Below are 25,657 nucleotides of genomic sequence, written 5' to 3'. Positions count from 1 at the left end.
CATTAACACAAACACTTACCAGATCTGCTTCAGACTCGGATGGTTCAGTATGAGGCGGCGGAGAGTGGGGACAGATCGGTCTGTGAGGGAGTTGTCTACCTGGTACAGATGCGTCAGTGAGGGGTTTGTACTGAGAGCGGAGACGAGATCCTCGGTTCCAGAATCTGTGAGACCGACACGTTGCAGCCTGGAGATGAGAGAGAGTGAGGGTGAGGGACACAGAGAGACAGGAGATGGTGCAAATCCCCAGTGTTTATCAGTGACACCATCTTTTACTGACATATTTTACTTCGGAGTCACGTGAGTGACTACATGAAGAACCCGCCAGGAAGCATGCATGTCATATCGTCTCACGCATTGCGAAACGACAGGCGGGATGGAGCGTTCCCCCGCAGTGATAAAGATAAAAACCAAGACCTGCAGGTAAGTGCTTTACTCTGCGGTTGTTTTATTCTTCCTGTGTTGCTTTACAGGAAGAGCCATGGACAAAACAAACAAGTCCACAAGGGCTGCATCTAGGCTGGCTGGGGAGGACCGCTGAGTTGCGGGCAGCCAGCAGCGGCCGACTGCACCGGAATCGCCAATCATGCAATCAGCAGCTCCCGACTTGGCACATGAGCCGGCCAGATCAACACCACGGCCGGGCGGGAAGGCCAAACAAAAAACGGATAGGCCCGTTGACTCGGACGAGTCGGGCTTTGAGGAGACACCGCGGGCGGCTAGCGACCGTGATCGCTTAGGCTGCATGGAGCGGCTTATGGAGCACTTGCTCCAGCGTGACAGACTCCGGGAGATGGAGTCTTGTCACCATGGGTTTAATATACCCATGGCAGCACCTTTCTCAGGGCTGCGTAGTGCATCTCCCATGACAGAGGGGAGCACTAGGTGCCATTTCTGGGCTGGCGCCGAAGAGGGGTTGGCTGAAGACTCAACTAATGTGCTGGGTGTGCAAGAACAGAAAAACCTGCTGGATATGGCGTCCAACTTTGCATTACCAGCGCAGACAGGTCAGCCATTGCAACCCAAACTAGCAGCAAGCATAGATTACCTCTCGTTTAACCAGCTGCAAGAGCAGGCTGTTTTGGACACAACTGCCAAATACATGGCACCAGCAAATTGTGTCTCCCTCAACGTTCCCGTGATGAACAGTTCCATCTGGGGGTACATTGGTGCGGGCGTCAGGAGCCAGGAGGTCAAGCTACCAAAAATCCTCAAACTATTAACTTCAAGAATTGCAGCATTTGCCCGGTCAATGGATGGTAAGGAGATGTCAGAATTACTGCAAGACGCCCTGGCACACTTCTGCAATACGCAGTTCGAGATTAACAGTCTCAGGAAGAACGCCATCCACCCAGACTTGAACCCCAAGTTTGCAGGGCTGTGTAAACCTGGTAATACAAAGCCACCAATATTGCTATTTGGAGGCAACCTGTCTAAACAGGTCAAAGAGCTCGACCAGGAGGCTAAAGCCGTCGGGCTCATGAAGGCTGCATCGGGCAGGACCTCTAACCTGCGGCGACAGTACCCCTACGCACCCACCAGCAGATCAAGATACACAGACGCTGGTGAAAGCTCAGCCGGGCAATGAGGACAGAGGTCTTTTTTAGCCATGGGCCAGACCGGCCTTCGTGGAAGATGCGCCAACCCCATACCTGCACATCCGGCGCCTCTACCTCTACGGCGACAGAAGAAGAAGAGTTATACACTCCACTGGTAACCATGGAGTTAGGTGGGTCTGGTTCCTTCCAAAAAACCAGGAAGTGTAATTTATTCCAGGATTGATACTGGAAGATGGCCGACAGTTGATCACGTGCCTGAAAAACAAAAACTTTCTTACCCCGCGAGGAGCGGGCGAATGTCACCTCGAAGTTGCTGCATGAAGAAAACCACGGTCCTTAACGGCAGCGCAATGCCGGGAGAGAGTCGCAGTCCAGGCCCGGCAGAAGGGGCACCAAGATCAGCGGGCGGCGAGCAGCCAGAGCCGGGGTCCGATACGGGCCCAACATGGGCCGGGGTCAGTGGTGCTTGGAGTCGGGTAGCGCAGCCAGGAAATGGGAACAACGGAGACCCGGAGCGTGGAGCAGTGAAGACCCGGAGCTTGGAGCCGGGCAGCAGGCAGCGGGCGGTAGAGCTTGGTGCCAGGCAAGAGGCAAAGGGGGAGCCGGTGCATTGGCCACGGGCAACTGGCAGGCGAAGATGGCGGGCATTGCACCTCGTCTTGGCATGTCTAGAGTGAAGCCTGAGATCTACAAGACTGTTGACGGTAAGGTTATTGTTGAGGATGAGTTACTTAACTTTCTTGCTATAAAGATTAAGACATTAAGCCAGGATGAGATCGTCCTTCTGGCTGCAAACACCTTTGATTCTGAGTGGATAGAGTCCTCGAAGAAAGTTCTGTTGGAACTGTGCCCCACTACACAGCGGAACGTTTCCCATAAAGGGGCACAGAAAGACGTTAACTACATAAAGAGTTGCCTTAAAGTAATGAATGAGTGTGGGGAGAATACTCCCAGATTTGTCTCTCACTACTTGGATGAACTGCCGCCGGTGACATTTTCTAACATGGATGTCTCGAGCCTACTTGGGAGAATGGAGCAGCTGTACGCTGAGATCTGTTCAATGAAGTACGTCATGCAACTACAGTCTGATGTAAGCGAAGATTTTCGTGCCATCACAGTGGAAATTGATCGGCGAGTGGGCGCATTGGAGCGCACATTGAACACTAATCCAGTGTGTGCTTTGGAGCGCACCACTGACGTGAGTCGAGGCGGTGGTCCGGATGCGTTGGCGGCGTTGGATTGAGCCATTGGCATGGCAGATACAGCACTGGGAGCTGCACCGGCAGCAGCCTCTGGCTTAGTTGTCGCAGTTATGGCTGTGACGGATGGCCTTGCATTAAACGTGGAGAATAGTCCCAGTGGTCTAACGTTGCAAGACTCTCCAAAGTGGAGTCATGTTGTGAAAAAAGGTCGACGTCATGCTCCAGCCAACACTGTTGGTAAGCCAAAATTGTCCACCGGGCAGAGGAAGAAATCCAGTAACGTTGTGCCTATTATTGGTACCGGAACTGTGGGCAACATCAAAATTATTAAGACTAAGCTGGTGAGTGCTTTTGCCTCCAAGTTTTCACCGGACCTAGACGTCAGAACTTTATCTGTCAATCTTAATGAAAAACCTGGCCGTGAAGTTACCTGTCAAAAGATAGACACTGTACACAGTAGATACAGTTCATTTAAAGTATCTGCGGAATGCAATGATGTTGGCGAAATGTACAATCCGGAGCTCTGGCCAGAAGGGGCAGTTGTCCGGCGCTATTACGAGCCACGCAGGGTTGGAGTAATCAGATCAAGCACCGCGCCTGCCGTTGGTGCTAGGGGCACTCACTAGTCTTGCTAAATGAACATTCGAGTACTATCATACAATTGTCGTGGCCTGCGGTTGTGCCAGAGCGCAGGGGATAAAGCTCGCCGCTCAGTTGTTGACAACCTCCTGGAGAACTGTGACATACTGTGTATACAAGAGACATTCTTAGCGAAACAAGACTTGGACAAACTCAATTCTCTCAATGACAACTTTCATGGGGCTGGGGAGTCTACAACTGACCTTGGCATGGGAATAGTCAGATGTAGGATACCAGGTGGTGTGGCTATTCTATGGAACAAGAAGCTTGACTCATCAGTAAATGTGATTCGGCTTGATGTTGACTGGTGCATTGCCATACACTTTACTCACAACGACAAGGAATTTGTTATCCTGAATGTATATACACCCTATGAATGCTATCAGAATGAGGATGAATATTTAAATAGACTTGCTTTCATCTATTCTTTCATTGAAAACAATAATTATTGTAGTGTATATGTCATTGGGGACATGAATACAGATATCTCAGATAGGAACTCATTATTTGCCAATCATATGGCTCAGTTCTGTCAAGATAATAATTTAATATTGTCAAGCAAAGTGCTTTTACCTACAGATAGTTATACCTATTAGTACAGCTGATGCACATGCCTCATTGGGGTGTATGAGCATTCTGTACAGGGCAGTAATGACTGATCATATACCTGTTGCTATGACAATAAATGTTGAACATATACCTGTGGTATCCAGAGATAGAAATAGCTTTAATACAGAAAAACTGGACTGGTCAACGTTTACAAAGGAAGACATCCTAGCCTATTATGCCCATACAGATAAATCCTTAAGCAATATTCATCTACCTAAAGATGCAATAATATGTAGTAATGCTAATTGTAAATATATGAAGCATAGGAGAGATATCTGCTCCATGTGTAATGATATAGTAAGCGCCTTATATGTAGGTAGTAAGCCATACTGCAAGCATAAAAATAAGACACATAACATCAGGCCTGGCTGGAATAAGTATGTAGCTGAGTATCATACTCGTGAAACCACGAAATCATGGGCTATGGCAGGTAGACCCAGACAGGGGCCTGTGTTTGAGCACAAGAAGCTCACTAATGCAAGGTATAAGTATGCTATTCGCCTCATCTGTAAAAATGAGCAAGCTATGAGGGCTGATTCCATGGCTAAGAAGCTCCTAAGTAACAATGCTACAGATTTTTGGAAGGAAGTGAGAGCTCTTAACAGTTGCAAAACATCTCTACCATGCACTGTAGATGAAATCTCCGGAACAGCTAATATTGCGGAGTTATGGCGACAACATTATAGCACTTTATTCAACTGTGTCCAAGTTGACTTGTATAGGGTGGAAAATATTGAGAGTAATGACTCGATGATGATGATGTCACATGAGGTGTATCATGCCATGAACAAGCTGTCCAACAACAAAGCCTGTGGCTTGGATCATATCTCTGCTGAACATCTTAAGTATGCGAGTATGAGGATAGCTCCTCTCCTAGCTATTTGTTTTACTGGCTTTATGATTCATGGCTTGTTACCAGACTCAATGTTGTCTGTCCCGTTAGTACTGGCCATTAAGGACAACGCTGGTAAAGTAGGCAGCCTAAATAATTACAGGCCCATAGCTTTAGCCAGCATATTGTCAAAGGTTTTAGAAAGAGTTCTGCTGGATAGAATAAATGAGTTTGTTAACTCCACAGATAACCAGTTTGGCTTTAAAGCTAAACATGGCACTGACTTATGCATATATGCCCTAAAGGAGATTGTAAACAAATATAGAGGCAAAAACTCTTCAATCCTTATGTGCTTTATTGATGCTTCCAAAGCCTTTGACCATGTTAATCACAGAAAGCTGTTTGGTAAAATTAGTCAAAGAGGGGTGCCTGAATACATTGTTAGAATTCTGGCCTACTGGTATGCCCACCAGACTATGCAAATAAAATGGGGGCAATAGGGCCTCAGCCCCATTTGGGGTTAGCAATGGTGTTAGACAAGGGGGAATTTTGTCCCCACTCCTTTTTAATCTATATATTGATGATCTGTCTAAACAATTGTAAACCTGTAACACTGGGTGCGTGATTGGTAATATTTTAGTGAACCATATTATGTATGCAGATGATCATGTGGTCTTTAGTCCATCTAGCGCTGGTCTCCAGCAGCTCCTTACTATATGTTCTGTGTATGGTGTGGAACATGACATTAAATATAATGCTAGTAAGAGTGCTGTTATGGTCTGTAGAACCAAAGAGGATAAATGCCTAAAATATCCTGTTTTTAAATTGTCTGACAACAATCTTAGTGTCTGTAATAAGATAAAATATCTAGGGCATATTATTACAGAACAAATGACAGATGATGAGGATATTTATAGGCAACAACGCATGCTGTATGTACAGGCAAATATCCTCTTGCGTAAATTTGGTGCGTGTGCAGATGTGGTGAAGATGTCGCTATTTAGAGCATACTGCACACCCCTCTACACTGCGCACCTGTGGTCGAACTATTTAAAGACAAGTATGCAGAGACTAAAGGTGGCATATAACGATGCCATGAGAACACTGCTAAGGCAACCTAGATGGTGTAGTGCCAGTAATATGTTTGTGGCTGCAGGAGTCAGTACTTTAGAAGCTATCCTAAGACACCACATGTATAAATTCATTTGCAGGATAAATGACTCTAAAAATGTGCTTATTGTGGCCTTGTCAAACATAAGGGTTAGCACTACACGCTGCGAATCCCATTGTGGAGACACTGGTATCGTTGTCTCGTCGTAGGACATTGATCATTCTTTTATTCTGGATATTAATTCATGTATTGTGTTTTTTTTTAATATATAATTTATGATGCTGTTACATAGAAACATAGAAAATAGGTGCAGGTGTAGGCCATTCGTCCCTTCGAGCCTGCACCGTCATTCAATATGATCATGGCTGATCATCCAACTCAGTATCCTGTACCTGCCTTCTCTCCATACCCCCTGATCCTTTTAGCCACAAGAGCCACATCTAACTCCTTCTTGTATAGCCATTGAAACTTTTAATCTACCCTTTTTAACTTAAGTATTGTGTTTCAAAAATATATAAATTATGATGTTTTTATGTGATATACCAAGATTTTATATGTATTTATGATATTTGATATGCAATGCATTTTTAATGTAATGTTAACCCTTGTCTGGGCCTTGAGTCCGTAATAAAGTTTATTATTATTATTATTATTAATATTACTACACAAATTGGTGGTAGGTTACACTTCTTTTGGGAGGCATGGAGTGCAATAACTACTGACGCTTATATCTTGCACAGTATTCAGGGATTTGCAATCGATTTGTGCACAAAAACCATCCTCCGGTTCAGCATACACCGAACCGAACGTTCGTGCTTTCACGACAGGAAAAAACTGGGAGCACATGCTGAGCTGGAGAGGCTATATTATCTAAAGGGGGTAATTGAGAGATCCAACACGACTCTCTGGAATTCGTGTCAAATATCTTTATAAAAAATAAAAACGATGGTGGTTGCCACATCATTATTGATTTGACCAAACTGAATACATTTGTGCAGTATATTCATTGCAAAATGGAAACCTTTGTTACTGCCAATCAATTGATTTCCAAAGGTTACTTCATGGCTTGCATCGATTTAAAAGATGCATACTATTCGGTGCCTATACGGAAGGATCAAAGGCGATATTTAAAGTTTAACTGGATGGGGTAACACTGGCAATATAGAGCTCTGTCAGATGGATTAATATCTGCCCCCATACTATTTACCAACATTTTGAAACCAACCCTAACGTTTCTTCGGAAACAGAAATACATGGTCATGGCTTACCTAGATGACATATTAATTGTGGGTTAAACTTTGGATTTAGCAAAATCAGCTGTATTAGCCACCAAACAATTGTTTGAAAAACTGGGGTTCATTATCCATCCAGTTAAATCTAAGCTGACGCCTTCCACTACTATGGATTACTTAGAGTTCACCATTGATTCAGTTCACATGTCGGTGACTTTACCTAAGGGCAAGGCAGCAGAATTAACTGAGGCCTACTACAACCTCATTGTCATCAGTGAACCATCAATTCGACAGGTAGCAAGGGTCATTGGCAAAATTGTGGCTTCCTTTCCAGCCACATAGTTCGGACCTTAGCATTACCAATATTTACAATGGGTAAAGGTGCAAGCACTCAAATTCAATACTGGTCATTTCGATAGGCCAATGAAGCTACCAACCAAATCAATTTCGGAATTACAATGGTGGAGGCAAAACATTCGGCATTGTTCCAGCCCTATCATTGTCAGCAACCCTTCAGTGGTGCTACAAACTGATGCCAGTGCTCACGGTTGGGGTGCTACTAATTCCACCTCCAGTTGTGGAGGTAGATGGGATGCACATGAGGCATCTTTACTTCAGACACTTGGCATAAACTACTTAGAAATGTTAGGTGCGTTCTATGGGCTGAAGGCATATTGTTCAGAAATGCATCACCTGCATGTCCGGCTACAAATTGACAACACCACCGTGGTGGCATATATTAACTATATGGGTGGATTAAAATCGAAATCATGTGATGATCTGGCTAAAACAATCTGGCAATGGTGTAATATTTGGATATCAGCTAGTTACCTACCAGGTAAACTCAATGCAGTGGCAGACACCAGGCCACGAAGAATCAATGATAACATTGAATGGATGTTGGACTGCAAAGTGTTTGCTGATATTGTAGCACGATATGGAACACCAGATATCGATCTATTTGCATCTCGACTTAATCACCAGTTGCCAAGTTATGTTTCTTGGGAACCAGACCATGGGGCAGCAGCGATGGATGCTTTCTCGCTGCACTGGAGGAAATTGTTTTTCTATGCATTTCTTCCTTTCTGCCTCATCAGTCGGGTCTTACGCAAAATACAACAAGACTCGGCGTCTGGTATTTTGGTAGTGCCCGATTGGTCTACTCAACCATGGTTCCCAGTGATCCTCGACCTGGTTCCAAAACCATGTATCTCCATTCCGAAATGGCCAGATTTGTTGGTTCATCCTGTAACGGGCGAAAGCCACCCATGTCATGTCATGACAGGACAAATCTGTTGATTTGTAGAATCTAAAAAGACAACTTCTGGACCTGGGACTGACGGACCGAACTATGAATATAATCACAGCGGCTAACAGGCAGTCCACCAAACAACAATATCTGGCACACATCAGGAAGTGGGAGAAATATTGTTCTAGGACCAACATCACGTACTGTACGGCGAGCGTAACGTCTCTTCTGGAATTCCTGGCTAGCCTTCACTATGATGAAGGGCTCAGTTATAGTGCCATAAATTGCGCCAGAATTGCCCTTTCAGCATATTTGTGGCAAGGATCAGAGCGTCACTCTGTTGGGTCTCACCCCCTGATAACCAAACTAATGAGGGGAATATTTAATACCAATCCCCCTTGGACCAGGTATTCCCATATCTGGGATGTGAGTGTAGTCCTTACGCTGCTGAGGAGTTGGTCACCAGCAACAGCTCTGTCCCTGCAAAGACCAACTCAAAAAATAGTCATGCTGATGGCATTGGTTTCGGCACGAGTCCAGTCATTACATAAGTTAAGGCTGGACACGGTGGCCATTTCAACTAGCAAAATAACCTTTTTCATCTACGAATTGGTAAAATAGAACAGACCGGGATCATCAGGCCTCAAATTGGAATTCGGAGCTTACCCGATAGATGATCGTCTATGCGTTATGACGCATTTATTACTATACATGAAGATCACTAAACAGCTCAGAGGCAAGTAGATGGCATTACTGCTCCGCCATAAACAGCCCCATAAAAGGGTATCTGTACTAATTATTTCCAGATGGCTTAGACAGGTTTTGGCGGCTGCCGGGGTGGATACTAACATATTTAAATTTATTTCCACCAGGGCTGCAGCTGCATCGGCAGCTAGGGGATTGGAGGTACCCATGGACCACATCCTGGGGACAGCAGGGTGGTCCAAAGAAAAAACCTTTCAACAATATTATAACAAACCGGTGGTCAAACCTGTGACGTTTGCAGAATCTATTTTAAGTGTTGTAGTATGATTTACCCCATATAAAAAGGGGCTATAATTTTGTTTGTTAATAAATTCATCATGAATTTTTCAATGTCTGATTCATTTTTGAATATGTTAACATAATTCCTCCTTTAGTCAACCACGGCAGTCTGTGCGGCATGGACTCGCCCCACGGCATGAAATCACAGAGCTTTAAAATCTTCACGTAGTCACTCACAGGACACCAAAGTAAAATTGTAAGATTAAACGAGAACTTACCAGTTTGAAGTTCGATCTTTATTTTATGAGGAGCAACATTGAGGGATTACGTGCCCTTCACGCCCTCCTTCGATCATAACATCAACTGGTATCCTAGTTCTCTAATCTTACTATGTTCAGTTCACTTACTGTTATCTGTGATTTCACACCGCTGCTTTGAAGAATACGCATGCGGCCTGGCGGGTTCTTCACGTAATCCCTCAACGTTACTTCTCATGAAAAAAAAGATCAAACTTCAAACTGGTAATTCTCGTTTAATACTATTATTAATGTTCAGTGTCAGACACCCTGTGAGTGTAAACACAATCCCTCACAGTTTGGGACTTACTTCAGTATCTGTATTTTACAGTCCGGGTTCCTCAGAGCTGCAGACACCGGTTTCACTCCGGAATCTCCCAGTTTATTCCCACTTAGGTCCAGCCACGTCACCGAGTGGTTTGTACTGAGAGCAGAGACGAGATCCTCGGCTCCAGAATCTGTGAGACCAACATTGTCCAGCCTGGAGATGAGAGAGGGTGAGGGTGAGGGACACAGAGAGACAGGAGACGGTGCAAATCCCCAGTGTTTATCAGTGACACAATTACTGATCATATTAATGTTCAGTGTCAGACACCCAGTGAGTGTAAACACAATCTCTCACAGTCTGGGACTTACCCCAGTATCTGTATTTTACAGTCCGGGTTCCTCAGAGCCGCAGACACCAGTTTCACTCCGGAATCTCCCAGGTCGTTGTCTCCCAGTCTAAACACAAACAGACAGAGTAAGAAACAAACTGATACAAACCCCGGGGCTGAGATAGATAACTTCTCCCAAAGGGATATTTCTGGAAACACATCAGCACATTATTGAACACATCTCTGTGGTTGTGGTGTTTGGTGACTTTCACCATTTATTCTGATTCCCCGACCGCCGACTGGGAAATGTTTCCCGTGCAGAGAACGGCGGCAGCAACACACGTGACCCAGAGGAGGGGGGACGGAGTCGAATAGGAGGGCCAAAGTGCACAGTGCACAGTGACGGCCGCTCGGCCCCATAGAAGGGGTGCTGGACTTAGTAACAAAATAGTGGAACAATTTTACAGTTCAGTGTTAGCATCAAACGGACAGTTACCCCAAGTGCTGACACTTGTGCAGAGCCGGTCCCAGCCGCTGGAGACCTTCACACTGAATGCGGCAGCTCGCCAGATCGAGGTGTTTGATTGTATCACAGAGCCTGATGGCATGAGACAGGACCGCACAGTCAATCGGGGTCAGTCCCAGTCTACTGAATGAAAGTGTTTCCACAGATCCCAGTGTCTGCTGAGCCAGTGCAGGATTCTGAGACTCAAACAGGTAGTGCAGCGTGTTCAGGAGGCTCCGTTTATCAGCTTCACTCCCTGTGTTTCCAGCCCGGCGTTTAACCTCCCCCTTCACCCAGTCAATCACTCGGCAGATTGTTTGATGAGGGAATTTACCCAGAAACTCCTCCAGGATCCAAGCTGTCCGTGGGGAGGAGAGACCAGCGACAAAACGGAGAAATACTTCAAATCGCCCGTCTGTCATGCCGTGGGCTTCAATGAGGAGTGTCGTGATATCCCCGCGATCTACAGTCAGGAATTGTGCGAGTGCGGCTACAAACTCTTGGATGGTGAGGTGCGGGAAGGTGTACACCACGCTCCGGGCTGAATCCTCTCTCTCCAAAAGTTCCATCAGGAACCCGGACAGGAACTGGGAAGGCTGCAGATTGTATTTGATCAAATCTTCATCTGTGAACACAATCTTCTTCTCAGCCACTCCAGTGAAGGCCATCTGACCAACCCTCAGTAACACCTCACGGAGGTTCTTCTCAATCTCACGGCCGTGGTTTTTCAGGATGTTGTAAATAAAGTAGCAATATAGTTGTGTGATGGTCTTGGGAACTCGCTGCGGGTCCCGGTGTGTTTGTGTGAAGAAGGGGCCCAGTGTCAGGACAAGGATCCAGCAGTAGGAGGGGTTGTAGCTCATGGTGTACAGGATCTCGTTCTCCTTCACATGTTTGAAAACAGCTGCTGCCACCGACTGATCTTCAAAATACCTGGTGAAATATTCCTTCCGTTCCTCACCAACAAATCCCAGGATTTCAGCCCGGACACTGATCTCTGCCTTTTCCAGTAAATGTAACGCAGTGGGGCGGGTGGTCACTAGCACTGAACACCCTGGGAGCAGCTTGTGCTGGATTAAACTGTACACAATGTCAGACACTTCACACCACCACTCGGGATCTGGGCACTGGTGCTTAGGTTCTGTGTCTCTCCGACTGTCAGCAAAATCGATTCTGCCCTTGAATTCATCCAGACCGTCGAATATAAACAGCAATCCCTCTGGGTTCTTCCAGACCTCCTGCAGCATATTCCCAAAGTAAGGATACTGATCCAGAATCAGTTCCCTCAGGTTTATTCTGTCTTTAATCATGTTCAAATCCCGGAATTTGAAACTGAAGACAAACTGGAATTGTTGGAATATTTTCCCCGTGGCCCAGTCATGAACAATCTTTTGCACCATTGTTGTTTTTCCGATCCCCGCAACTCCGGCCACGGCAGACGAACTCCCAGATTTGGATTTGCTCGCCGAAATGTTCTGGAATAACTGATCAGTTCGGATTTTTTCAAACTCTCCCCCGAGATGTTCCTCTCTCCACTCTTCATGGTCCCGGCCTCTTGCCAGCAGCTCATGTTCCACCAGTGTCCGATCTCGAACAGTGGAGATGATTGTGAGCTCAGCGTATCGATCACGCAGCTGGAAAACCTTAACCTTCTCGTTCATCAGGATGGTGTTCACTCTCAGTGTTTCAGTCTGTGCTCGCAGAGTCTCCATGTGCTTCTGCTGAACATCTTTTATCAGGTGAGATAAACAAGAGGTCCTGAAATTAGATTCATCACGCAAAAAAAACACATTCACAGTATCCAAATATAGTCATAGTATGATACAGTGTGGGAACAGGCCATTCGGCCCAACTTGCCGACAACGTCAAACAATGTCCCAGCTACCCTAGTCCCACTTGCCTGCGCTTGCTTCATATCCCTTCAAACCTGTCCTATCCATGCACCTACCTTAATTGTTTCTTAAACGATGGGTTAGTCCCAGCCTCAACTACCTCCTCTCGCAACCTACTACATACACCCTCCACCCTTTGTGTGAAAAGGTTACTCCTCGGATTCCTATTCAATCTTTTCCCCTTCACATTGAACCTGTGTCCTCTGGTCCTCGATTCCCCTACTCTGGGCAAGAGACTCTGCGCATCTAACCGATCCATTCTTCTCATTTATACTCACTTTCTCTTTAGCTCCATCGTTATATTCCCAATTTGTCACCCCATTTAATTGCATCCCATTAAACCCTTCACACTATGATTTACCCAGCCTATATTGGGAAAGATAAAAGCTCCTAATACAACGACCTTATTTGAGGTGCAGCTGTCTGCAATCTCCTGACACATTTGTTCTTCTAATTCCCGTTGACTATTCGGGGGTCTGTGGTACACCCCCAACAAGATCCTTTGCTTGGTACTCAGCTCTACCCATGTAGCCTCACTGGACGAAACCCCCCTCCTCTTTTTCCCTCACCCTTGTCTCTCCTGAAGCTCCTGTACCCCGGAACATTGACCAGGTTTCAGTCATGGCTACAACATCCCAGTGGCTCGTACCTAACCACACCCCAAGCTTATCCGCCTTACTCGTCAGGCCCCTTGCATTAAAATAGGGGCAGTTAAAACCAACCCTCCTTCCTCGCTCTCCGCCTTTCACCGGCCTATTCTGTCCACTAACCTCTCCCACACCACCCTCCATACCAAATTCTAGCCTCTCATGCGCCCCTGTCTCGTACGAGATCCCACCCCCTGCCAATCTAGATTAAACCCTCTCGTGTAGCATTAGCAAATCTGCCCACTAGAATAATTGCTCCCCCTCCAGTTAAGGGATAACCCGTCCCTTTTGTACAGGCCACCCTACCCCAGAATAGATCCCGATGATCCAGAGATCTAACTCCCTGCCCCCTGCACCAATTCCTCAACCACACATTCATTTCCCCTCTCTTCCCGTTCATACCTTCACTAGCACGAGGTATTGGACGTAATCCTGAGATCACTACCCCGCAGGTCCTGCTTTATAGTCTTCTACCCAATTCCGTAAAGTGGTTTTGCAGAACCTACCTCCTTCTGCTTCCTACCTATGTTATTTGTGCCAACATGTGCAACAACCTCCGGCTGCTCCACATCACCCTTGAACATGTCGTGCAGCCGCTTCGAAACATCCTGGACCCTGGCACAAGGGGAGGCAACACACCATCCTGGACTCTCACCTGCTGCCTGCTGCAGAATCTCCTGTCTGCATCTCTGACTATTGACTGGCCCATATTATGCTTTACGATTATGATTAATGTTACACTATCAGATTCGTTATAGCTGTTTATTGGTCGAATAAGCAGAAATAAATTGGTAAAATAATATTTGGACAGGTACATGGATTGTAACGGGTTAGATGGATATTCGGCAGTCGCGGCTTTGATGGGAGAAAATAGGCTTAAATGGGGCATTTTGGTCGCTATGGACAAATTAGACCTCAGATCCTCTGAATCTATCTAACAAAAAGTCTCATCTTGACCACTTCGCTGTAAATTGATTTTATAAAAAACGCTACCCAATATCGCTATGATTTTTGGCCATCTTACTCACAGTCCTCCTCCACTGAGGCAGCCCTGGGAATTTTTCCCATCGATGAAAAATAAAAAAAAGTTATCAGTTAAAAAAATCTTTTGATCAGCTGATTGGTCCTCTCGCCTGTCAATCACCACAATAAAGGTACTGCCCCTTTCGGGGGGTGGGGCAGGACTATAAAACCCGGGCTGCCTGGACGCGAGTTAGTCACTCAGGAAGATCGCGAGGGTCCACGACTGTGATTCTAAGCTGTGAATCAACTGAACTGTGCGTCTGCAATGTACTTGCAATAAATGATTTGTTAGGAGGTTGAAATGCAATGAAATTGGATTTGCTGGGCACTCTGCTTGAAATGCCATGAAATTGGATTCGCTGGCCTGCTCTCTGCTTGAAATGTTATGAAATTGGATTTGCTTGCCTGCGCTGCTTGAAATGCTATTAAATTGGATTCGCTGGCCTGCGCTCTGCTTGTAATGCTATGAAATTGGATTCGCTGGCTTGTTCTCTGCTCGAAATGCTATGAAATTGGATTTGTTCGCCTGCATCTCTGCTGGAAATGCTATCGAATGGTTGCGATTCATCTGCGGCCTGCGCTGGGGCTGACATGCTATGAAATTGGATTCACTGGAAATGCTATGAATGTTGGCTTTATTGGATTCACTGGCCTGCGCTCTGCTGGAAATGCTATGAAGTTGGATTCACTGGCCTGCGCTCGGCCTGACATGCTATGAAATTGGATTCACTGGCCTGCACTCTGCTGGAAATGCTATGGAATTGGTTTCACTGGCCTGCACTCGGCTTGACATGCTATGAAATTGGATTCACTGGCCTGCACTCGGCTTGACATGCTATGAAATTGGATTCACTGGCCTGCACTCTGCTGGAAATGCTATGGAATTGGATTCACTGGCCTGCACTCGGCTTGACATGCTATGAATTTGGATCCGCTAGCCTGCGCTCAGCTTGACATGCTATGAAATTGGATTCACTGGCCTGCACTCGGCTTGACATGCTGTGAAATTGGATTTGCTGGCCTGCACTCGGCTTGACATGCTATGAAATTGGATTCACTTGCCTGAGACTATGTTTCTATGTCAGGAACCTTCTGCAGACTGTTTATAGTGGAGGTGGGTGGAGAAAGCTGGGAGACCAGCTGCCTCACTGTGCCAGAGACCCGGGTTTGATCCTAACCTTGGGTGCTGCCTGTGTGGAGTTTGGACCTTCTCCCTCTAACCGCGAGGGTTATTTCCCATTCCTTTACATTCCTCCCACATCGCAACGACGTTGATTAATTGGACCTCTGTAAATTGTCCCTAGTCTGCAAGGAGGGGATATAAAGATGGGATAAAAAGGAACGGCTGATCAATGGATGGCGTATACGCAGTTGGCCAAAACATGCAACTGAATACCTTTCAGATGAGCAGATATTTTCAAGGAAGCCTTCATGGCTTTGAACGATTCGATCAGATCAGAACCTGGTGGAATAATTTCATGGAATGAGTCTGAGTTGCATTTTGACGAAAAAGACAAATTCCATGTAGAATAATGAATGTCCTGTACCTTCTTCCCCCATTGCTTTCAGCAACTCCTCCAGTTTGGGGAGCAGGTGGTGCATTTTCACAAAACATTTCCATATCAGTTTATGGACCTGTGGCTCTTTCTCAGTCACCAGGTTGAGGAGAAGTGTGGAACCGGCCGCACGGCTTCCTCTCTTCGTGCGTTTGATGACTTGCTGTGAAGAGCGTAGAGACAAGTAGTTATATAGCTGCATTGCACGGAAACAGAACCCTCGGCCAACCTTGTATACCACAGGGAGACAGGCCATTCAGCCCACATTGTCCATGCCAACCAAGTCGCAATTGTAAGCTAGGGCCATTTGCCTGCGTTTGGCCCATAGTACCGCAAGCCCATTCGATCAAGCCCCTTTGATTAGTAAAAACAAATGTAGGTCCCTTGCAGTCATCAATAGGTGAATTGATCATGGGGAACAAGGACATGGCGGACCAATTGAATAACTACTTTGGTTCCGTCTTCACCAAGGAGTACATAAATAATCTGCCGGAAATGGCAGGGTTAGGGTTAGGGTTAGTGTTAGGGTCAAATGAGATGGAGGAACTGAGTGAAATCCAGGTTAGCCGGGAAGTGGTGTTAGGTAAATTGAATGGATTTAAGGCTGATAAATCCCCAGGGCCAGATTGGCTGCATCCCAGAGTACTTAAGTAAGTAGCTCCAGAAATAGTGGATGCATTAGTGATAATTTTTCAAAACTCTTTAGATTCTGGAGTAGTTCATGAGGATTGGAGGATAGCTAATGTAACTCCACTTTTTAAAAAGGCAGGGAGAGAGAAAATGGGGAATTACAGACTAGTTAGTCTAACGTCGGTAGTGGGGAAACTGCTAGAGTCAGTTATTAAAGATGGGATAGCAGCACAATTGGAAAGTGGTGAAATTATTGGACAAAGTCAGCATGGATTTATGAAAGGTAAATCATGTCTGACAAATCTTATAGAATTTTTCGAGGATGTAACTAGTAGAGTGGATAGGGGAGAACCAGTGGATGTGTTATATCCGGTATTGGGGGTTCAGTATTGATGTGGATAGAGAACTGGCTGGCAAACAGGAAGCAAAGAGTAGGAGTAAACGGGCCCTTTTCAGAATGGCAGGCAGTGACTAGCGGGGTGCCGCAAGGCTCAATGCTGGGACCCCAGATATTTACAATATATATTAATGATTTGGACGAGGGAATTGAATGCAACATCTCTAAGTTTGCGGATGACACGAAGCTGGGGTGCAGTGTTAGCTGTGAGGAGGATGCTAGGAGGCTGCAAGGTGACTTGGATAGGCTAGGTGAGTGGGAAAATGCATGGCAGATTCAGTATAATGTGGATAAATGTGAGGTTATCCACTTTGGTGTAAAAAACAGGAAAGCTGACTATTATCTAAATGATGGCCGATTAAGAAAAGGGGCGATGCAACGAGACCTGGGTGTCATGGTACACTAGTCATTGAAAGTAGGCATGCAGGTGCAGCAGGCAGTAAAGAAAGCGAATGGTATGTTGGCATTCCTAGCAAAAGGATTTGAGTATAGGAGCAGGGAGGTTCTGCTGCAGTTGTACAGGGTCTTAGTGAGACCACACCTGGAGTATTGCGTACAGTTTCAGTCTCCAAATCTGAGGAAGGACATTATTGCCGTAGAGGGAGTGCAGAGAAGGTTCACCAGACTGATTCCTGGGATGTCAGGACTTTCTTATGAAGAAAGACTGGATAGACTCGGATTGTACTCGCCAGAATTTAGGAGATTGAGGGGGGATCTTATAGAAACTTACACAATTCTTAAGGGGTTGGACAGGCTAGATGCAGGAAGATTGTTCCCGATGTTGGGGAGTCCAGGATAAGGGGTCACACCTTAAGGATAGAGGGGAAATCCTTTAGAACCGAGATGAGAAAAACATTTTTCACGCAGAGAGTGGTGAATCTCTGGAACTCTCGGCCACAGAAGGTAGTTGAGGCCAGTTCATTGGCTATATTTAAGAGGGAGTTAGATGTGGCCCTTGTGGCTAAAGGGATCAGGGGTATGGAGAGAAGGCAGGTACGGGATACTGAGTTGGATGATCAGCCGTGATCATATTGAGTGGCGGTGCAGGCTCGATGGGCCGAATAGCCTCTACTCCTGCACCTATTTTCTATGTTTCTATGTTTCTATCTGTCTGAATGTACTCTGTAATCCCTAATATTATCCGCTTTTCCAGTTTCCTCTGGCATTGTGTTCCAGATATCGACTGCTCTCCAGGTAAACCTGTTGTTCCCAGATCCCACCTACATTTCTCCCATCTCACCTCAAGCCTGCACCCTCCAGTTTGTGGATCCTTTATCCTGGAAAACAAGACTGTGTTCCCTTTATCCCAGCATCTCTTTGTCTTGCACACCTCAGTAAAGTCACCCCTCATTCTCTTGCAAACCAAAGAAAAAATATCCCAGCCTAGCTAACCTCCCCATATAACTGAAGAAGTAGGCCTGGGCATCCTGGTTAATCTAGCCTGTATCATTTCCAACTGAATGACAAGATTATTAAGGAAGATGTTGTGAAGAAGCGATACAGAGTCACGCCAAATAAGAAAGTGAGGAATTGCTCAGGGATGGACTTCCCGGACATATGGAGCAGTGAATGCAGTGGCCGACTGAGTCTTCGTAACTGGGAGCATTACAGTCCCACGCCGGAGTTGGGAATTAGGTATTGACTGGAGTATCAATGGGATTAAATTTGTCTGATTTTCACTATTCAAAATGACCTCTCAAGCCACTGGTTGCAGAAAAAGGAAGGCAGATTACTATCTAAATGGTGTCAAGTTGGGAAAAGGAGAAGTACAACAGTATCTGACAACAACCTGCCCTTAACTCCAAGAAGACCAAGGAGCTCATTGTAGACTTCAGAAAGTCTAGGGGCGACACGCACACCCCCATCCACATTAACGGGACGGAGGTGGAACGTGTTTCGAGCTTCAGGTTCCATGGAGTCAACATCTCCGATGACCTCTCTTGGACCCACAATACCTCAACACTGGTCAAGAAGGCTCACCAGCGTCTCTTCTTCCTGAGGAGACTGAAGAAGGTCCATCCATCTCCTCAGATTCTGGTGAACTTCTATCGCTGCATCATCGAGAGCATCCTTACCAACTGTATCACAGTATGGAATGGCAACTGCTCTGTCTCCGACCGGAAAGCACTGCAGAGGGTGGTGAAAATTGCCCAAGGCATCACCGGTTCCTCGCTCCCCTCCATTGAGTCCCAAAGCGACTACTCAAAACTGTACCATGGTGATTGCCAATCACCCCCCCCCCCCCCCCCCCCCCCCTTGTCACTCCTTCCACCAGGAAAAAAATATAATTGCACTACTATGAATGTATGCACGTAAATATATTTATTTATTGCTCATATTCTATGTCGCTCTTCTAGGGAGATGCTAACTGCATTTCGTTGTCTCTGTACTGTACACTGCAGAATGACAATAAAGTTTGAATCTGAATCTGAAACTGGGGGTCCTTGTTCTTCAGTCAATAAATGTAAGCTTGAAGGTACAGGAGGCAGTGAAGAAAGCGAATGGCATGTACCAGAGGAGTTGAGTATAGGAGCAAAGAGGTCCTTCTGCAGTTGTACAGAGCCCTGGTGAGACCACACCTGGATTATTGTGTGGTTATGGTCCCCTAATTTGAGGAAGGACATTCTTGCTATTAAGGGAATGCAGCGTAGGTTTACAAGGTTAATTCCCGGGATGGCGGGAGTGTCATATGCAGGGATAATGGAGCGGCTGGGCTTGTATACTCTGCAGTTTAGAAGGATGAAAGGATATGTTTTTGAAATATAATATTATTAAGGGTTTGGACACACTGGAGGCAGGAAAGATGTTCCTGATGTTGGGGGGAGTCCAGAACCAGGGACCAGAGTTTAAAAATAAGGGTAAGCCATTTAGAACGGAGATGAGGAAACATATTTTCTCACAGATACTTGTGAGTCTGTGGAATTCTCTGCCTCAAGGCGGTGGAGGCCGGTTCTCCAGATACTTTCAAGAGAAAGCTAGATGGGGCTCTTAAAGATAGCGAAGTCGGGGGATGTGGGGAGAAGGCAGGACTGCGTACTGATCGGGGATGATCTGCTGTCTCGAAGGGCCGCACCTATTGTCTAAATGATGAAAGAATGGATCGGTTGGGCTTACATTCACTGGAATTTAGATGATGGATGAGAGGGGATTTTTTTGCAACATACAAAATCCTTAAGGAATTGGACAGCTTAGATGCAGGAAAATGTTCCCGATGTTGGGCGAGTCCAGAACAGTTTAAGAATCAGGGGTAGGCCATTTAGGACTGAGATTAAGAAAAAAACCGTTCTAAAATATATTCAAGACAGTTAGCTACATCTCTTACGGATAACAGAATCAAGGGATATGTGTAGAAAGCAGGAAAGGGATGATTTGGGATGATTAGCCATGATCATATTGAATAGATGGCTCGAAGGGCCAAATGGCCTACTCCGGCACCTATTTTCTATGTGTCTGTGTTTCTCTACTTCAGGGCAATCAATGTAAATCGGGGTCTGTGTATTATTTTGCTCGCTTTGTCAATCACAATCTCCTTTGTCTTTCAGACATTGAGGGATGTTATTATCTTGGCACCATGTTACGAGGTTCTCAATCTCCTTCCTGTACTGCGTCTCATCATTATTTGATATCCGGTCAACTCCAGGAGGGTCAGCTGTGATATCCCAGTATTGAAGGCAGTTTGTGAGGGTGAGTTGCAAATTGCTTATTGGACAATAGACGATAGTCAATTGGTGCAGGAGTAGGCCATCCGGCCCTTCGAGCCAGCACCGCCATTCAATGTGATCATGGCTGATTATCCACAATTCCTGCTTTCTCCCCATATCCCTGACTCCGCTATCTTCAAGAGCCATATCTAGCTCTCTCTTGAAAGTATCGAGAGAACTGGCCTCCACCGCCCTCTGAGGCAGATAATTCCACAGATTCACCACTCTCTGTGTGGAAAAAGTGTTTCCTCGTCTCTGTTCTAAGTGGCTTACCCCTTATTCTTAAACTGTGACCCCTGGTTCTGGACTCCCCCAACATCGGGAACATGTTTACTACCTCTAGCGTGTCGAAGCCCTTAACAATCTTATATGTTTCATGGAGAATCCCTTTCATCCTTCTAAACTGCAGAGTGTACAAGCCCAGCTGCTCCATTCTCTCAGCATATGACAGTCCCGCCATTCCGGGATTAAATCACCTATTAATTATCTCAAATATGTAAAATCCACAGATAACTATTGTCGCCTGCCGCCACCACTGCAGGAGACGTGAATCATTCAAACACTTTGGGTTCTCTCACGGTGTTTCCCACCACATCCTGAATATAATGACGTGTTTGTGAAACTCACCACCGTTGTACGGGATATTCTTTGTGACTGTGCCGTACTGAGCTGCAATTATAGAGAGCAGTACAACACAAGAATGGACCCTTCGGCCCACAATCTTTGTGCATGAAAACATTTGAGTATCGGCTGAAGTTACCCATTCATCCATTCCTCTCCCTACCTTGTACTCTTGCTCACTGAAATATCTCTCGTATGCTAGAACGAAGACGACATTCTCCACCGCCTCTTGAATCGCCGCTTCCAGCCTCTGGCGGTAATGATTTGTCAAATCCAGCAGCTGCGAATCATCACACCTTTCCAGGAGCTCCATCATCGAAGACATTGGAGGAGCTGTGATGAATCAAAATAATGGAATTATCAAGGGTTGTCTGTTTTCCTCCACCGATCGCTGCACATGGAGGGTCACCACGCACTGCTGAGTAAGGCAAGACAGCGCCTTTACCACCTCAGACAGCTGAGGAAATTCAGAGTCTCTCTGAGGATCCTTCAGTGCTTCTACTCTGGGGCTGTAGAAAGCATCTTGTCCGGCAACATCACAATCTGGTTTGGGAACAGCTCTGCCCAGGACAGGAAGGCTCTGCACAGAGTGGTGCGTTCGGCCGAACACACTATGGGAACTACACTCGCCCCCCTGCAGGACCTATACACCAGGAGGCGCAGATCCAGAGCCAGCAACATTATGGGGGACCCCTACCCCCCCAGCAACGGACTGTTCCAGCTGCTACGGTCAGGCAAGCGCCTCCGTTGCCATGTGTGATAACAGAGAGGATGAGACGGAGTTTCTTCCCACAGGCCGTCAGGACTGTAAACTCTGATCTCACCAGCGACTCATTTACTGTTGTGTTGTGTCTTTTGTAAAAAAATATATTCTAACATGTAAATACTGATTCTGTTCTGTAGTTTTTGCACAATCCGCAGGCATTGCCACTTTCATTACACTGCACATCTTGTATGTGTGTGTGACAAATAAAGTTGACTTGACTTGACTTGATTAAAACTTACAACATCAGCTCATGGTGGCAATAACCAGGTCCCCACAGTAATTGCAACTGCTCCAGAGAGGAGTCACGACATACCCGTTGCTACAGCTTGGATTCGTGGAGTCGATTTTTTATTACAATTGTGAAAGGGCCGCTGTCCCACTTACACTACCTTATTTACCTATTATTGACATTTTACATCCAGAGACACGATTGAGCTTACTTGAGAAAATACTACCATGGAAGACTAGCATCACGATCTGCTCGCGACCTACCTACAGAGAGTTCGTGACGACCTGGTGCTGCGAGTCGAGCTTCAAGGGCAAACTCGGCAGAGGTCATGAATTAGGTGGTGAAGGTGGGACAGGCCCTTAACTGCTTCAGAGAGGGTGTAATTGTAACTGCTTCAGGTCTTCACCCCAATTCCTCACCAGTCTTATTTTATTATGCACCTGATATTGGTTCTACTGCAGTTGTACAGGGTCTTGGTGAGACCACACCTGGAGTATTGCGTACAGTTTTGGTCTCCTAATCTGAGGAAAGACATTCTTGCCACAGAGGATTTGAGTCTAGGAGCAGGGAGGTTCTACTGCAGTTGTACAGGGTCTTGGTGAGACCACACCTGGAGTATTGCGTACAGTTTTGGTCTCCTAATCTGAGGAAAGACATTCTTGCCACAGAGGATTTGATCACAATTTACACTAACTGATCAGCGCATGGTGACTTGGTAGACCACACATCTACACGTACAGTTTTAACTCCTTCAGAGAGGGTGCCATTGTAACAGCTTCAGGTTCTTCAGACTGATTCCTGCATCAGGAATTCGTCACCTGCTAGATTTTTATAGAGCATCTGGCATTACTCGTTATTCTGAAAGGAGACTACCCTCTTATAGTCTTGCATCATTCTTAAGGGGTTGGACATACCCCCCCCTCCACCCCCCCCGACACCAATCCCAGTCCAGGCACGGGGTCACAGCTTAAGGATCTGGGGGAAATCCTTTAGGACCGATATGTTGAGTTTTATTTTTTGCAGAGAGTCTGAAGATTGGAACTCTTTGCCCACACAGGTTAGTCGAATTGCCCACAATGGCTATATCCCACATAGCAATGTGGACAATTGTTGTTAAATAGGGGTATGGAATGAACAGTTCGGGATACTGAGTGGAGATCAGCCCGATCATATCATATCCGGTGGTGCAGGCTTAAAGGGCCGAATGGCCTCTACTGCACCTATTGTCTATGTTTCTATGTAAAGTTTGTCTACTACCCAACCTTGTATGGTCTGATTCCGATCGCATCCACTCAGTTTTATGGCCTCTGATGGTAAATTAATAAACGCTGGGCAAAGCTCATCTCTGTCTGATAGTGTTTAACTGAGTTCACAGTTTGATCAGATATATGCTCTCCTCCACACCCTGTTTTCCAAGACAAAAATTGCCAATCACGCAGTGGGTCCGTGCGGTTCGGATTGAGTGAAACAAGTTATATTTGTTTTTCTGGTTGCCCTCTCTAGATTGTTATGTTTATCCGTACAAAAACCATTGTCCACAATCTCTGCCTCACATAACAAATGTGACCATGAGCTGTGGACACAGTGTGATAACCCGCCCTCAGCCTGGTGATACATCGTTCACCAAACTACCTGTTATTTACAGGATAAAAACCTCCAGAGAGACTCTCAGATCTCTATGAGGTCACCAGCCTCCAGGAACAAGGTTGTCACAGAGATGCCCGCGGGCCCACTCTCCGGTAAATGGTGAATATCTGGAAACACTCTTCCCTCTTGCCCACTGTCTGTTACGTTCAGCAGATCCTGGTGGTACACGTTAGGATTGTAGCTGCACCAATCCTAGCGTCAAGGCATTTTGAAATTAAATCTGATTCCAGTGTCCATCCTGGATTATTACTGTTATGGACATTGTACAGCAGGACCGTAACTATAACCCCCTGGAGATAAGACAACAGTTAGAGTTCTCAGATGAGACTAATATGTCTACGATTTAGTTGTCGTTTAGAATCAGAGTGAAAGCGATTTTGTACTTAGCGAATCTGTTATTTTTTTCTATCCGTTGATATATTTTAACCTGTTAATTTTACATTTATCTATCAATATGTCAGATGTTCACATATTTTCAACAGAATGAAATGCTGCGAAAATGCTTCTGTAAGGAAATCATTGGATCTTCTAACCGTGATCAAGATAAATGAATCATATGGAACCCAAGAGCTGAGATTCCCCTCAATATATCGCTCTGTGGAGGTGAACATGGCGTTCTGTGTTACTGTGTGTTGGGCTCTTCAGAAACTGATCGGTCTGCTGGAAGAGTTCTGTCCACTATTTGTGGTTTTGGTGCATTCACTATGAAAGACAACACCATACTATATCCTATGGACTTTCTAATTGTGAATAATATAGATGGAGTATAACACTATGTATACGTTTACAGGTGCACGGTAGAGAGCATCCTGTCCGGTTGCATCGTGGCCTGGTTCGGCAACTTGAACGTCCAGGAGCCAATGACTACAAAAAGTCGTGACCACTGCCCAGTCCATCACCGGCTCTGACCTCCCCACCGTCGAAGGGATCTATCGTAGTCGCTGCCTCAAAAAGGAAGCCAAAATCATCAAGGACCCACACCATCCTGGCCACACACTCATCTCACCGCTGCCATCGGGAAGAAGGTTCAGGAGCCTGAAATCTGCAACGTCCAGGTTCAGGAACAGCTACTTCCCCACAGCCATCAGGCTATTAAACACAACGAATAAGCTATGAGCTCTGAACTGCAAAAGACTATATTATTATTTGTTATTTGCACTATATTTGTTATTTATTGAACTTATTCTTTTTTTCCCCATTTTATACAATGTTTACATGTTCACTCTTTCTGTTGTGCTGCAGCAAGTAAGAATTTCATTGTCACGTCCGGGACATATGACAATAAAACACACTTGACTCTATTTGTTTATAGCTGTTGTTATCGTTCACCCACTCTCTCTATATTGATCCACCACCACGGTGACTGTTGTTTCCCCGCCGTTGTCCACGTTTGCTGGGAACACAGACTTTAGCCACAATCACACCCTACATGCCAACAGGAAAAGCCCCAACATCTCAAACTTGTTCATACCTGCCAGCAATGGATACTAACAGCTGAGAATACTTGAGGAAGTTCAGCTTTGAATATTGAGAAATACTTATGTTTAAAACAAACTAACAGAACCATTAATAACACACCAACATAGAGACTGTTTCACAGCTGCATAGAAATATTGCTGTGGCAGGAATTCCTGTGAAAATGCCACGATGTTGCCCCACAAGGTTTGTGTTCTTACCTGACGCTCTGCTCCTGATTCTGCTTCAAGCGAGTCCGCGTGAGTGAGTTTTGTTGGT

General features: G+C 45.7%; 1 protein-coding gene across 2 annotated transcripts; it reads right to left on the bottom strand.

Annotated features, from left to right (window-relative positions):
• Positions 1–25,657, bottom strand: LOC129694691 (NACHT, LRR and PYD domains-containing protein 3-like). 2 transcript variants are annotated; one of them, XM_055631426.1, is made up of 8 exons: positions 25,600–25,657; positions 21,445–21,614; positions 15,924–16,095; positions 15,773–15,838; positions 10,806–12,543; positions 10,350–10,436; positions 10,024–10,194; positions 1–187 (listed from the first exon to the last, which is right to left on the bottom strand). In XM_055631426.1, the coding sequence occupies exons 2-8, from the start codon at positions 21,604–21,606 to the stop codon at positions 16–18; spliced, it is 2,568 nt and encodes an 855-aa protein (XP_055487401.1). In that variant the 5' UTR covers positions 21,607–21,614; positions 25,600–25,657; the 3' UTR covers positions 1–15. The 2 variants fall into 2 exon arrangements, with proteins under 2 accessions (XP_055487401.1, XP_055487400.1); XM_055631425.1 differs by lacking the exon at positions 10,024–10,194 and having other exon boundaries at positions 25,600–25,654.

The sequence above is a fragment of the Leucoraja erinacea genome, unplaced genomic scaffold (assembly GCF_028641065.1).
Source record: "Leucoraja erinacea ecotype New England unplaced genomic scaffold, Leri_hhj_1 Leri_758S, whole genome shotgun sequence".
Lineage (NCBI taxonomy): Eukaryota > Metazoa > Chordata > Chondrichthyes > Rajiformes > Rajidae > Leucoraja > Leucoraja erinaceus.
This window is presented reverse-complemented; position numbering and strand designations above follow the sequence as displayed.